Source organism: Mustela nigripes, chromosome 5 (assembly GCF_022355385.1).
Source record: "Mustela nigripes isolate SB6536 chromosome 5, MUSNIG.SB6536, whole genome shotgun sequence".
Classification (NCBI taxonomy): domain Eukaryota; kingdom Metazoa; phylum Chordata; class Mammalia; order Carnivora; family Mustelidae; genus Mustela; species Mustela nigripes.
The window spans coordinates 28,240,989-28,254,518 of record NC_081561.1 but is presented as its reverse complement, the minus strand read 5'-3'; the positions used below and the strand labels follow the sequence as shown (position 1 = coordinate 28,254,518).

Sequence of the window (13,530 nt, the reverse complement as noted above, 5' to 3'; positions counted from 1 at the left end):
AACCCCAAGCACCAGCAGACCAGCTCATGGTCTTTTCTTCCACTTTATTTCATATTCCCACCACAATAATGACTCCTTTAATTTAAACTAAAAACCATAGAGGGATCCTGAAAGGGTGGCAGCAAAGGATCGGAGGTGTCAAAGACTGAGGGTCAGGTGGGATGGGGAATCAGCGAATCGTCTTGACTGGGCTCTTGAAGTTGCTGGCGGCTTGGAGCTGCAGTTGGTAGGCCATTGGATGGATCTTGAAACCGTAGAGCCTGGGCCGGGGCAGAGGTCAGAGAGGCAGCAGTGTGAGCCCCACCCTGTCCCTGCCAGTGGCCTGAGTTTCCACCTCCCCACCCTAACTTTTTCATGGGTCTGCTCAGTACTTAAGAACAGTGGCTCCCAAATGTCTTCCCTCCAGGATACTGGGAAACGTACTTTAAACAGCCATTAAAACTCAAATTCTAGGCTACATGTAAACACACACACACACACACACACACGTATGTGTATGTTTGCGTGTGTGCAGATCGGCACTTGTTTCAATATAATACCAAACTGTTCTTCCCAATAAACATGATGTTCTGGGAAAATAAATCACACTTGTTCCTGGCAAAAAGTTGAACACCCAAGATGATGACAAAAACAGCTACCATTTAAATGGTGCTTCAGGTGCCAAATGTTTTTCAAAAGCAACTATTTAAATATACCTTATCGGTTAAGTACTATCATCATCCCCATTTCACGGATAAGGGAACCGAGGCACAGAGAGGCAAATACCTTTCTCAAGGTTACATGCTCTGAGAAAGGCAAACCTCAAGAAAGGACCATGCCCTGTCTTCCCTTCTCTCTAGGGAATCCCGAACCTTTCCTTTGACCCTGGTTGATTCTATCCCTGCTCCCCACCTGGGCACAAACTGGTTGGCGGGCCGCTTAGGCCGGTACTCGGGGTGCACCATGAAGAGCATGTGAGGGAAACCGGTGCCGAAGTAGGCGCCGTCCGTGTGATGGTGCCTCGATGACTTGGGTGTGTACACGTCCATGCACTTGGGGCAGTAGAGCTTCACCATGGCCTCACCTGGGATGTCTGAAAGGCCTGGGAGACAGCCAGACTCAGCAGGCCGGGCACCCCCAAGCCTGCCCCACCTCCCTCCAAGACTCAGGCCCAGACTTGCTGAGCCCCAACTCCTTCCCAGGAGTACCAGCCACTTGATGTGGCCTCCTTTCCCTTCTCCAGCACTCACCGATGGGAAGCATTGGCTGGTTCTCACAGTACACACGGGGACAGTAGCCAAAGTCTCCCTGCTGGTACTTTTCCAACTGAGGCGAATAAAATGAAAGGGGTTGGTGGGTAGGTATGAACAGAAGAGGCAATCCCTTCGTCAGCCCAACCCACATTGCTCTGTCCTCCACTCCTGCCTTTCTGTCCAGAGACCCCTTCAAGCTGGCCCAAATGGGCCTCATACTCTCCTGCTTCCTCTGGAGGTTAGGCAGGTTATAGACCATCAGAGCCATTCGCTGTTTGTTCCCTGAGGAAGAGGCAGACTGCAACAACTTCCGGTCCAAGGTAACGTCTCCCTCCCTGTAAACACCTCAGTCAGCACAACTCCAATTAGGAGTTAATTCCCAGTCCCTGTATCTGGGGTTCTTCCCCTCGTCTCAGCTACATTCCTTGACAAGGTTGAAAACACGTGACTCCTCGCTGCAGGAACCTCTGCTTCCCTTACTGCCTCAGAGGAGTCAAGTGGGAGCAGAGAGGCCTCACCATCTGGGCGATGCCACGGTTGGTGAGGATATAGCGGGCGTGGATCAATCCATAAAGCATCTCGGCTGCCTGCTCAATCAGGTCGCTCTGGTTGGGGTTGTCTTCCAGCTCTTCATCTGAAACATGGCCCCAGCCGATTGAAACCACTTGTCTTACAGCTTCCTTAGAGGTCCCACCCACCTCCAGGGGCTGCTGGCTACAGTTTGCCTGGCACTCATCTCTGCACCACCCATCACCTGGGCATTTGACCCAGAAACTCCACGAACCCAAGGCAACTCTGCCTTCTCTCTACACTTCTTTAGCCTTTTCTCTCTTCTTTCCCTCCCGACTCTCAACAAATAAATGAAAAATATCATTGCAAAAGATGGCACTCTAGACTAAAAGGTAAGGAAATGAGACCCATGGGGAAACTAGCATCAGGGGATAGAGCCAAATTACAGGATCAGGTGGTGTAAGTCACAAAACCAGGCAAAAATCAGATGGGGGACCAAAATGAAGGACAGGACTTTGGATAAAAGGAGTTGGAGACCAAAAGAAAATTTGTAAATTCAAGAAGCAAATAAATAAGAATATGAAAACAAAAACAAAAACCCATGCACACACAAAACAACCCCGAAGGTGCCTCACCAGGCTCCAGGTCCAAGATCATGTCTAGAGCTTGTCGATAGTGAGGCACCTGCTCATTGAGTCCAGTGAGATTGAATTTGTCCTGGATGTAGTCCTCATCCACCTGTCAGGATGTGAAAGTCAAGAAACTCATAGCAGAATCCTCAGCTTTGACCTGGGCACATTGCTCTAACTGGTGACTTATTCTCAACACAACTGCTTCTGTTTCCCCTCATAACCAATTCCAACTCAGCAGAACTACTTGAGTCTCTCTCCCCTGTTCACGTACACTGCCTTTCCATAAAAGCTTTTACTTTTTTTTAAATAGCTATAACAATCTCCTCCTTAAAGAAACATTCCTTTCAAAATCCTGGTTCCTACTCCTGCCCCACATCTCTACAAATCTATTTTGTCCTCTCCTTAGGGGAAACCGGATTTCCAAGGAAAGTGGAGACTGAACAGCTTGCGTCCTGTGGGCAGGCACACGACTTTGCACGTTACAAAATATTTTCACAAACAACATTTTAATTCTAACAGACTCCCAAAATATGGGCTAGCAGTAGCAGTCTAATAATAATAATAAAGTTGACTTGTCCAATGTTACATTGCTGGAAGATAACAGGCTTGGGACTTGGACAGTCTTGCCACTTCACAAGTTAGTGAAGGGGACTACTGAAGGGACTTTTCCTTGACAGGAAAAAGTTTCCATAACAGCCTGTAAGAGAAGTGGAAACTAAATATGTGGGAAAATACATAGCCAAACTTGGTGTGGAGATGCCCGGGAGACCGAGGAGAACTCACTTCACAGAAAAATTCATTGCCACGGAGCCCACAAAACCAGGAAATCCAAGACACCTCCTCTGAGCTGCTCATCTTCACGTCAGCTGGGGGAAAAAAAAGGGTCTAAGTAAAGCCCAAGCTCTCCCACCCAGCCTCTGGTATCCTCCCTCCTCCCACACTTTGCTCTCCAACAATGAAAGAATTTGGGGCCACCTTTCCTTAAAGAATCCTAGACTCTGGAGCACCCCTCTCCAGTTCCTGTTATTCACACCTCAGCCCCTTTTCTGAAATTACAGATTCTCTGGAGTCCCACCACTCTTCGAGTCCCACCACTTTGGACAGGTATTAACCATCAGTCCTACCCATATCCCTAACGCTGCCGAAGTCGGGCAGGGCCGTCGGCTCAAGATCCCTACCCCACAGGTCTCTGCATGTCCCCTGCGCCTTTCCTAAAGGTTTCGAAGTTTATCCTTTCCAAGCAAAGGTGGGCCCCTTTTTCTCTCACGGCCTGGGGGTCGCCGTGAGGTCCCGTTCACAGGAGTCCCCACAACCCGCCTCCGCCCCTCCGGCCATCCCTCCCAGCCTCAGCGCCCGACCGGGTCACTTCCTCCCCCACCCCCACATCAACGCTCGGAGACCCCATGTGCCGCGCCTAAGGACAGGGAACTCGCCGCGGCGACGACCTCAGACTCACCGGCTGGACGGGGACCGGGAACAGGGCGGGGGAGGGGAGTTGCCGCTTCCAAGGAACCGCGAGGGCTACAACGCAGGCCACAGACCCGACCGCGGCAGCCGAAGTGGGGTGGGGGGGTGGAAATTGGGGAGGGTGGGGAAAGGGCAACGCGCAAACGCCAAGGGTCGGGCGCCGCAGTGAACGCCGGGAAATGAAGTCCCTAGTAGAGAGAAACTGGCGAAACGAGAGAAAGGCGAACTACGAATCCCAGGATGACTCAAGAACGACCCTGGCGTCGCGAGGCCCAGGAATAGGACGCTCGGGGGGCCGGGCGAAGCGAGGTGCCACCGGAAGCGGAAGCGCAGTACCCGGGTCTGGGTCAGGGAGTATAGGAAATACAGTTGTAGGATTCCGCGGCCGAGGGGCCGAGAGGGGGCGGGGAAAGGAACAAGGCTGGCGGGCAGGTTTCCTGTACGTATCCTCACGCAGCGAGAGTCGGCTTTAGGCACTCGCCTGAAGCCCAGGGTACTGACCTTATCCCCGGCCAACCCACCGTGTCCTCATTGCCTGTCGAGCCTCTCGCCCAAGTCAGGCCCGCCACTGAAGGCCCCGTCGGGGCCCCAGTTTCACCCCGGAGTCTGGTCTCCTCAGGCGGGAGGTGAGGCCAGGCTCCTTCCCTTGGGAAGGGTGGGCTGGGCTGAGGTGAGCGGTGTGAAAACCGGGACGGCCCCGTGCGCTCACCTGTGGTGGCGCCAGCCATTCTGCTGCTCGTCCCCTTGCACTTCTCCATTTCCTCTTAGGGCTTAAATTGGGGGGGGGGGGGGGGGGTCCTCTGCTGCGGCCACTAAGTGTGATCTTCGAACCCTGGTCAGAATAATGGTGAGGGGCAGCGTGACGTTATTTCATTTCACGGCTTCGGGGCATTCCACAGGTTTCGTTCCGCCTCCTCAGAGCCTTCTTAACTCACAGAGTGGTTTCGCAGCTCCAAAAAATGAGCCCGGAGCGGGGGCCACGTTCCGGGAGGCGAAGGGCATTGTGGGGGCGTTATGTTAAAGTAGGACCCCAACCGACGGAGCCTCTGTCCTCGCGCTACCTGGGCACGTGGCATTTTGAGCGGATGCTATTGGAAGGGTCCCGGGTGGCGAAGCTGAACCTAGCTTTGCAAACCTAGCGCTTTGCATATGCCTAAGCCCTCAGGTTATGTTTTGTGTGTGTGTGTGTGTTTTTTCCTAGTCACGCGTGCGTGTTCGGGTCATTTGATCGTCAGTTCCTTTGCTTAGAGTGGCGCCGTTTCGCCGTACGGAGACTACGAAGTCACAGAGACTGGAGCTTCTCCCCCTGCTCTCTCTCTTATTTCTGTGTTAAAGCCTGTTTTTATTTGGGAAGATGAGACCCGGACATAGGATCAAGGAAGATTTAAAAGGCTAGGCTGATTGTTTTCTTTTTTCCTTTTCTTTCTTTCTTTTTTGGCCGATTGTTTTTTTCTTAATGGTACATCTTATCTGGTGGTCAAGTTTCAGAGGGAAGCTGTTTTTATTATTGGTGAGGACGGGGATGGGGGCAGAACGCAACCTCTGGGCAACTTCATTGAATCTTCTTTGTTAAAATAACCTTTAGTAAACTGTATGGGCAGTTATTATAGGGTTCCCTGTTTCTCCACATGACCTATGGTCCTAGGTTGTGAGGTCACTTAGGGAACGAGAGGGTTTTTTTACTTTAAGGTTATTTCTTGTCCCAGCAGGTCTCTGGGGGGTGGCTCTGGTCAGTGTAGAGCCACCAAGGGATTGGCTTGCTTGTCTCATACTCCCTTAATCTAGTCTCATCTTCTCAGTTCTCCCAAAAGCAATGTCTAGGCCCTCCCTCATCAGCTTCACTCCAGCCACCAACCCCAATGACCTCTGGAAAGATGGGCAGCAACAGTCACAGCCTGAAGAGCTGGAGCCCACCTTGGATGGGACTGCAGCCCGGGCTTTTTATGAGGCCGTGATTGCAGATGAGAGCAGGGTCCTTGAATCTCAGAGATCTCAGCCTGAACCTACCAGAAAGAGAAAGAGGAAGAAGAGAAGAATGATGAGGGAAGCTGCTGCAGGAGCCTCAGGAGGACATGGACAAAGGAGATCCCTTGAGGCAGAGGACAAGATGACCCAGTGGATACTGAGGGCAGCTCAGGAGGGAGACCTGGCAGAACTAAGAAGGCTGTTGGAGCCCCGTGAGGAAGGGGGAGCCGGGGGCAATATCAACGCTCGGGATGCCTTCTGGTGGACCCCCCTGATGTGTGCTGCTCGAGCAGGCCAGGGGGCTGCTGTGCGTTATCTCCTGGGCCGTGGAGCTGCCTGGGTAGGCGTCTGCGAGCTGGGTGGCAAGGATGCTGCTCAGCTGGCCGAAGAAGCAGGTTTCCCTGAGGTGGCGCGCATGGTCAGAGAGAGCCATGGAGAGACGAGGAGTACAGAGAACAGGTGAGGAGAAGCCTTAGCCCATGCCCATCTTTCAGTGTGTTCTGCCCTTCCTAGCCACTCCACACCAGAGGCTCTAGAACAGAGCTGAAGTTTATCTTCCTGATCCTCAGTATAGGTTGATAAGGCAGTGTAATAGAGTGAAAATAAATATGAGCTCCCTGGGTTTAAATCCTAATTCTACCTACTTGGGCAAGAACCCAATTTTAATGTGCCTCATTTTCGTTATCTGAGAAACGCAGGTAATAAGAGCACCTGTTAGGATTTAATGGGTCAGTATACGTAAAGTGCTAGAATGATGCTTACCACATAGTAAACACTGTATATATATTAATTGTAGCCATTATTATGCTCTGCCCAAGAGCTTGTGAGGCCTGGTTGCCATTTCTCCCAGCTGTTCCCCTCTGGGTCCCTCACTGCTAAGTGGGTTGGAAGGCAACTTGTTTTTTAGCAGAAAGACTGGAAGGAATTCCCACCTTGCCACCCCACTCTGAGGCCTCAACTCTTTCCCTGCCCTGAACTCTTTCTCTTTTTTTCCTCTGCAGGTCCCAGTCCCCCTCCCTCCGGTACTGTGAGACCTGTGATGTCCACTTTCAAGACTCTAACCATTATACATCCACTGCTCACCTGCTGTCACTGCCCCGTGATCTCAGGTCCCCCAACCTGCCCATTGGGGTTTCCGCCTCCAGCCCAGGCTTCAAGTTGCTGCTGAGGGGTGGCTGGGAGCCTGGAATGGGGCTGGGACCCCGGGGTGAGGGCCGCACCAACCCCATCCCAACTGTCCTCAAGAGGGACCAGGAAGGATTAGGCTACAGATCAGTGCCCCAACCCCGAGTCACACACTTCCTGGCTCGAGATACTCGGGCCGTGGCTGGGAGGGAGAGAGCCCCTCGGGTGACCACATTGAGCCAGAGGGAGAAGAGAAGGCAGGAGGAGAAGGACAGGGCCTGGGAGCGGGATCTGAGAACATACATGAACCTTGAGTTCTGACCTTGGTAAGTAAGGTCTGATCCTGGTCTGTTGCTAAAGTCTGAACCTGGACCTAGGCACTTTGGCTTTTACTTTCTGGGGTCTCCAGGTCCCAGATCATCAGATTTTAGTCGGTGGGCTCTGCCTTTGGAAGAGAGGAGCTGAGAGCTGAAAATAAATCAAACTTCTTCCTCTTTTGTGTTTATTCACTTTTCTGGAAGCTGTTGTGGGAAAGCTAAAGTCTGGGAGCCACATGCACTTGAGCCAGAAGGGGTAGCCCTTCCTTGTGGCATGATCGGGTCACCTCTCTGCCAGTCTGGTTAATTTCCAGGGCCTAGCCCCTGCCTGGAATGCTCCACCTATTCTTTCAGTCTCCTGAACCAGGAATTGCCCAAGCTCTATGCCATTCTCGCCTACCCCAGGAAGCATCTGCTGACGTATGCAGCCAAGTCAATCACTTTTTATTTTATTTTATTTTTTCAATTACTGATTTTTAAATGTTTTATTTATTTATTTAACAGAGAGAGACAGATCACAAGTAGGCAGAAAGGCAGACAGAGAGAGGGGGAAGCAGGCTCCCTGCTGAGCAGAGAGCCTGATGTGGGGCTCGATCCCAGGATACTGAGTTCATGACCTGAGCCGAAGGCAGAGGCTTTAACCCACTGAGCCACCCAGGCACCCCTCAATTACTCAGTTTTAAACAAGATCAAATACTATATGCTAAGAAGAGGAGTAAGACATTCCCAACTTTCTAATGGCTCATAGCTAGAGGAGGCGGCAGCTATGTGACCAAATATACAATGTATGGTGATAGGGGAAGCCTGGGAAAGCTCATGGAGGTGATGAGAGTAGATAGGGTCTTATCGGAAGAAGCCAATGGGCTGGAAGGGCCTAAGAATATCTGGCTTCTAGGATGATGTTAGCGGAACTAGAGCCCAAACCTCCCAGTGTACATTTGGCCTCCCAAATGTAAACTTTAAGTCAGGGTTCTTCATTTTACAACGTGAAAACGCCTGAGGGCAGGAAGCATGTACTGTTTGTCAACACTTGTCTCCCCTGGTATGCTGCTCATACCAGGTGCTGCGCCTGAGGAGAGCTCACTGTTGTCAGACCCAGGAAGTAAAATCTGCATGGAGGGACAGGAAAGATCTACACAAGTCCTAGGGAAGCTGCGTCCTTTTCCGGAAAAGCCTTTCATGAAGTCTTGGATATGAAAAGGAGGAGTTGGGGGTGGAGGGTGCAGGGAAGAACCAAAGAGCAGGAGGCTAAAGGGAGCACCGGCGACCCAGGGATGTATGGGCGACGGAGAGAGATTGTTAGGTTTATACTGCTGCCCGGACCCTGCTAGACCTCAGCTGGCACCCTGCGCAGTGGCGCTACTAACGGCGCGGGGGCGCGGGGGGCGGTGGATCCGTAGGGTCCGCCCAGCGAACTGCGGGCTCCGCCCCCGTCTGTCCCTCCCGCCCCGGTGCAGCTGCTTCCGGGCTCTGCGGCTCCGGGCGGCCTACTGAGGCCGCGGCCCCGATGCTGGACCCGGGAGGAGTTGCAGCGCGCAGAGCCCGGACGCCTGGGTCCTCAGGCAGGCCCGCGCTTGGCCTCGCGACGAGAATCTCCCAGGACATCTCTGGCCTGACCTTGCGGAGATCGCGTCTCACCTGCGTGCTCGGGGACTTGTCGGGCCACTGTAGGATTCCTAGCTCTCTAAATCGAGAAAAGAACGCTGCTGGCAGGAGTTTGCTGAACACTTCTCTCCTAACCCCCAGTAAGAGACGGCCTACTTGAGCTCCCTTAGGTCAGCAGTTCAGGACTCTCCAGATTGGGAGCACCTGAGACCCAGGGCCACCTTCCTTCCTTCTTGGATGGAGCACCGCCTCCCCAGTTTCTGGGGCACCTTGAGGCGTGGCCTTGGTGAGTGAAACTTGGGGTGCTGCCTGTAGGAAAGGAAACCCAGAAACCCAGGGAGGACACCGTGGGGGTGACCCAGGCCTTGTCAGGTCCTGGGGATTCTTGGCCTGAATCTTGTGTTTTGGGGTGGTGGTGAATAAATTTGGATGTGCTTCCCCACTTTACCTCAAAACTGAAAAGGAACAAGCCATTTGCCACACTTGAGGCAAAGAGAAGGGGGGAGCCACTTGTGAATTCAGAGTAGGACTCACGAAACAGCAGTTGTTCTGAGCTTGAACAGACTTTGGCTTCCGAGGAGACACTCAGCCCCCAAACTTGAGGGCTGAGTTCCAAACAGAATAGAAGCAGTTCCAGGAAGCAGCTCCAGAATTTGGGGGCTCACTCCACATCCCAACCATGTTCCTGCGACGGCTTAGTGGCTGGCTACCTCGCCCTTGGGGCCGCCGGAAACCAACGAAGCCCGACTTGCCTGCCCCAGAACTCAGACGAGCGGACAGCTCCTCTGAGAATTCAGGGAGTGACTGGGATAGTGCCCCAGAAACCATGGGAGATGTGGGGCCTCTCAAGACCAAGGACCCAGGATCACGGAGGAGCTCTGAGGCTGCTCCAGAACCAAGTAGGGAGGTCCAAGATGAGCAACTGCGAAGCAACAGAATGGATTCCTTCAAGTGGGACAAGACTGTCTCTAACACTCAAGAGTCTGGGAGACCGGGGACTGGAGGGACTGTTCTCAAACAGGGCCAGGATCCAGTGGGCTCAAGTGGCACCAGACCTGGAGTGTCCCCTGAAGGGATACTAAGCCCCCCTGGGCCAGAAGCCCCAGTGGAGAAGCCAGGACGGCGTCAGAAGCTGCTGGGCTGGCTGCGGGGGGATCCAGGTAGGGGAGCAGGAGCTCCCTTGCAGTACCTGGGGGGCCCCGAGGAGTGTCTGCAGATCTCAACCAACCTGACTCTCCACCTGCTGGAGCTGCTGGCCTCAGCCCTGCTGGGGCTGTGCTCAAGGCCTCTGAGGGCAGCTTTGGATGCATTGGGCCTGCGTGGACCGCTGGGCCTCTGGCTGCATGGGCTGCTGTCCTTTCTGGCTGCCCTGCATGGGCTCCATGCTGTGTTGAGCCTACTTACTGCTCACCCCCTGCACTTTGCCTGCCTCTTTGGTCTCCTTCAGGCCCTGGTGCTGGCTGTCAGCCTCCGGGAGCCCAGTGGAGAGGAGGAGGCCACTGACTTGGATGGCGAGAAATTGGAGAGGGAGGGTGAGGAATAGAGGGAAGACCCAAGAAAGGGGCTGTGACTGCAAGATGAGGTGTGACCTAGTACCCCCATCCTGAGTGGGGTGGGAGCAAGAGTGAAGACAGTGTGGCCTATAGGAGGAAAGTGGGGGCCATGACCCAGATTATAAGCACAGGGACCTCAGGGATGGGGAAGAAACCCCAGAGTGTGAGGGCGTGGCCCCCCTTCATACACAAGAGAGAGTAGAGCTGTTTAGGATATTTGTTTATGGACAATGGGGATATTGCCCTTGAATTCACCAGCTGTCGTTACTTTTTGCTTTTACATTTCTCCCACTTCCAGTTTTTTCTTTCCACCTTTACTTTTTAAGAGAAAAAAATAAGTGTGGTGGTGAACAATAAAGACTAAAGAGTCCTCTTTACCTTTCAAAACTACCCAGGGGTGGAAGAGACCAGAGACAGGACAGACAGGCCTCTAACTAGGGTAAGAGGGTGGTTGGAGACCGAAGGGAGCCCTTGGATCCTAGGATCTGAGCCACCTAAGGAAGAATGGGACTGTGAGGTGGGTGGATTAAGGGGTGTGGATAGGAGCCAACAGTGACAGGGGCCTGCAGGAAGGATCTGGGTGGTCCCAGGAGCCAGGGGGAGTGGGGATGGTGCAGGTAGTATTGGCAGGAGGGCCAATTCAGAGGGGTTGGCAGCTCAGACAGGCAGTATGGGGAAGCCCTGGAGCTTAGAGTTCTCACTCAGGTTAGGGGTTTGCACACTCAGCAATAAACAACTGTAATCACACCAAATCCTAAATATACCACTACAAAGAGAGTTACCATCACTTAGTGTCCTTCCTGACGCCGTCCCGCTGGGGGTTTAGGTGGTAGAAGGTCCAGGGGGAGTACTGAAATGGAGATGGGGGATTGCTTTCTGGAGACAAGCCCAAACTGAGATGAGGATTGAAAAATCATCTTTATTACTCTTGAAAGGGAGCTGGGAGTCTCCAGCTTCTCCTCCCCACAGCACAATTGCAGCTCCCATCATATCCATCTGGGGCACAGATGAAGCCACAGGTCAGTTACTGGACAGCTCGCAGGCCTCTGGTGGGAGGAGGGAGAAAAAGGAGGATGGAAAGGAAGGAACTCCAGGGAGAAAAGCAAGGTTGGTGGTAATGGGGTGGAAGAGAATGCATTCCTGCTTTTCCCCGTATCAAAGAAGGGGTCCCTGAAGCCCTTTCCCCTATGTGTCTCACCCCCTGCCCCTTTTATCCACCGGAAACTCAAGAAACCTCTCTTTTGAGTAGCCCAGAGCCCATCCTGGCTCCCTCAGGTGACACCAACACCACAGCTCTTGGCCACATCCTTCTGGTGCCATCACAGCCTATGACACAAATGGATGTGTCAGCACAGCCACTCTAATGATGTCAGCCTTTGACCATGTCCTCCAGTGACATCACTTGAGTCCCTTTCATCTGGCACCTGCAGAAGACTTGGTGAGTCCTAGTCCTCTTCTGTGGGACTTTACCCCCTCACCTTGATTCCTGGGAGTCTCTAAGAAGGCCTTGAAGTCCAGGCAGGAGGTCAGGGACTGGAATTCCTTCACACACTTCTCAGGAGGGTGTGGTGAGCGATCTGGAAGAGCAGGGCAGGGCCAGGCCCATCAAAGTCCCAGATTCTCAGTACCTCCCTGGTAAGGACGGCACCCAGGCCCTCCTGGGATGATATCATAGGGCCCAGAGTGAGAGGCTCTCCTGCCCTCCTGTTGTTTCTAACCCTTCCTGCCTGGCATCCCCACTCACTGTAGAGGAGGAAGCGCTGGTAACCCTGGCCCGACTCTTTCAGCATGATTCCACCAGGGCATGAGCTGGAGAAGAGCTTGGTCTTCATGTCAGGGCGGCCTGTTGTGGGGGTGGGGGTTGGTGGAGAGTGTGAGGACAGAGAGGCAAAAACAAGCAAGCCCAGGGGACTTGGGGAGGGTGAGGGCTGGAGAGAACCAACCTTCAGTTCTAAGATCTGTGCTCTCCTCAGTCAGGTGGTAGATCCATTTCCGGGGCACACAGAGTCCATTTTTCCTGCAGAAGTGGTGGCAAGAACGAAAGACTGAGTGACACCCCAGCCACACAGTACCAGCCTCTCTGTATTCCATCTTATTTCTCTTTGAAGTCTGGGTCCCCTTGGGTTTCAGGCTACCAAGGGACAGTTGGTTAGGCCCATCTCTCTTCAGAGGGAAACTAAGAGAACTGTTGAACTCAGTGGGCCAAAAATAGTGGCTATCCCAAAGAACCTAGCTCTTTGTGGGTGGGTCCTCATTTTCTGGGCAGAGACTGCCACTCCTGGTGCCTCTGACTCCTCGCCACTCACATGCGGATGGTAGCGCGAAGCTGGAGCTTCATGGGGGCAGAGCCTGTAGCCATGTTGAAGACAATGTTGTCCACAGCGTCAAAAGTCACCAACTCCTCCTTGGTGGGAGCTGCCCCTGCGATAAAGTACCACCTGCCCAGGTGTGGTTCTGGGAACTGCAGAGAACGAGGGGATCAGTAGAGGGTGGGTCCCCACTACAGGGCCACTACAGGGCTTCAACCTCTTCATCATCACTCTTAAGACGGCAGGACTTAGCAGTGGAGTGGCAGCTGCTTTTTCCCAGCGAGGTGTTGGGTTATGACAGGAAGTCATTAAGTGACTTTTCCTTTGTGGCCCCTGAGTAACCACCCACCTCCCAATTCTACCATGTCTCCACATTGATGGCCACAGTACTAATATATATATATATATTAACTTGTTCTCACATTCGTTATTGTGATACATCCTTTCTCCCTTCCTTTCTCAGCGTGGTTCTGGTCATCCAAGGCAACCCACCCAAGTCCCTCAGAGCCCCACCATCGGCTTCCCCCATTCTCAGTCCATACCTCTTTCCCATCCACTCCCTGAGATGTCAGTTGACTGTACTCAGGGCACTGGTAGATGGAGTTAAGGAGAATACCACAGAGGTAGAGCAGAGCTGCCCATATTTGGTGGAACATCTTCAGGCAGGAGGGAGCTGGTGCTCTTCGTGAAGTGGCCCGTGCCTTAACTGCTCTCTCTCCCCCTGCTAGTTATTCAGTCCACTCTGCTTCCAGCCCCCTTGCCTTGACCCTTGACCCTTTCACCTGCTAATGAGTAACTTCAACCTTGTTTTCCAG

At 53.1% G+C, this 13,530-nt stretch overlaps 4 protein-coding genes across 8 annotated transcripts; 2 read left to right on the top strand and 2 right to left on the bottom strand.

Moving 5' to 3' along the window:
* Positions 1-24: 24 nt before the first annotated feature.
* Positions 25-3,963, bottom strand: CSNK2B (casein kinase 2 beta). 2 transcript variants are annotated; one of them, XM_059399855.1, is made up of 7 exons: positions 3,831-3,963; positions 3,158-3,240; positions 2,378-2,480; positions 1,751-1,866; positions 1,230-1,305; positions 892-1,081; positions 25-260 (listed from the first exon to the last, which is right to left on the bottom strand). In XM_059399855.1, the coding sequence occupies exons 2-7, from the start codon at positions 3,227-3,229 to the stop codon at positions 170-172; spliced, it is 648 nt and encodes a 215-aa protein (XP_059255838.1). In that variant the 5' UTR covers positions 3,230-3,240; positions 3,831-3,963; the 3' UTR covers positions 25-169. The 2 variants fall into 2 exon arrangements, with proteins under 2 accessions (XP_059255838.1, XP_059255839.1); XM_059399856.1 differs by lacking the exon at positions 3,831-3,963 and adding an exon at positions 3,553-3,661.
* Positions 3,964-4,162: 199 nt separating this feature from the next.
* GPANK1 (G-patch domain and ankyrin repeats 1) lies at positions 4,163-7,425 on the top strand. Of its 4 annotated transcripts, none has more exons than XM_059399852.1 (4): positions 4,163-4,280; positions 5,043-5,351; positions 5,641-6,265; positions 6,808-7,425. In XM_059399852.1, the coding sequence occupies exons 3-4, from the start codon at positions 5,655-5,657 to the stop codon at positions 7,250-7,252; spliced, it is 1,056 nt and encodes a 351-aa protein (XP_059255835.1). In that variant the 5' UTR covers positions 4,163-4,280; positions 5,043-5,351; positions 5,641-5,654; the 3' UTR covers positions 7,253-7,425. The 4 variants fall into 4 exon arrangements, with proteins under 4 accessions (XP_059255835.1, XP_059255834.1, XP_059255836.1 ...); XM_059399851.1 differs by having other exon boundaries at positions 4,163-4,467; XM_059399853.1 differs by lacking the exon at positions 5,043-5,351.
* Positions 7,426-8,633: 1,208 nt separating this feature from the next.
* Positions 8,634-11,183, top strand: C5H6orf47 (chromosome 5 C6orf47 homolog). Its single transcript, XM_059399848.1, has one exon. It carries the CDS (start codon positions 9,533-9,535, stop codon positions 10,394-10,396), a length of 864 nt encoding a protein of 287 aa, XP_059255831.1. The 5' UTR covers positions 8,634-9,532; the 3' UTR covers positions 10,397-11,183.
* Positions 11,184-11,305: 122 nt separating this feature from the next.
* Positions 11,306-13,458, bottom strand: APOM (apolipoprotein M). Its single transcript, XM_059399849.1, has 6 exons — positions 13,258-13,458; positions 12,713-12,867; positions 12,350-12,423; positions 12,151-12,249; positions 11,885-11,983; positions 11,306-11,452 (listed from the first exon to the last, which is right to left on the bottom strand). The coding sequence occupies exons 1-6, from the start codon at positions 13,369-13,371 to the stop codon at positions 11,427-11,429; spliced, it is 567 nt and encodes a 188-aa protein (XP_059255832.1). The 5' UTR covers positions 13,372-13,458; the 3' UTR covers positions 11,306-11,426.
* Positions 13,459-13,530: the final 72 nt, after the last annotated feature.

What these genes read in the sequence shown, in the direction of transcription:
- APOM (XM_059399849.1), bottom strand. Translation starts at nt 13,371, where the DNA reads ATGTTCCACCAAATATGGGCAGCTCTGCTCTACCTCTGTGGTATTCTC. An exon ending in CCAGCGCTTCCTCCTCTACA is followed by an intron (nt 11,984 to 12,150) that starts GTGAGTGGGGAT and finishes CTGCTCTTCCAG; the next exon opens with ATCGCTCACCACACCCTCCT. An exon ending in AGAGACTCCCAGGAATCAAG is followed by an intron (nt 11,453 to 11,884) that starts GTGAGGGGGTAA and finishes TCCTCCCACCAG; the next exon opens with AGGCCTGCGAGCTGTCCAGT.
- GPANK1 (XM_059399853.1), top strand. Translation starts at nt 5,655, where the DNA reads ATGTCTAGGCCCTCCCTCATCAGCTTCACTCCAGCCACCAACCCCAAT. An exon ending in ACGAGGAGTACAGAGAACAG is followed by an intron (nt 6,266 to 6,807) that starts GTGAGGAGAAGC and finishes TTTCCTCTGCAG; the next exon opens with GTCCCAGTCCCCCTCCCTCC.
- CSNK2B (XM_059399855.1), bottom strand. Translation starts at nt 3,229, where the DNA reads ATGAGCAGCTCAGAGGAGGTGTCTTGGATTTCCTGGTTTTGTGGGCTC. An exon ending in ACCGTGGCATCGCCCAGATG is followed by an intron (nt 1,306 to 1,750) that starts GTGAGGCCTCTC and finishes TATTCGCCTCAG; the next exon opens with TTGGAAAAGTACCAGCAGGG. An exon ending in GCCAACCAGTTTGTGCCCAG is followed by an intron (nt 261 to 891) that starts GTGGGGAGCAGG and finishes GCCCCGGCCCAG; the next exon opens with GCTCTACGGTTTCAAGATCC.
- C5H6orf47 (XM_059399848.1), top strand. Translation starts at nt 9,533, where the DNA reads ATGTTCCTGCGACGGCTTAGTGGCTGGCTACCTCGCCCTTGGGGCCGC.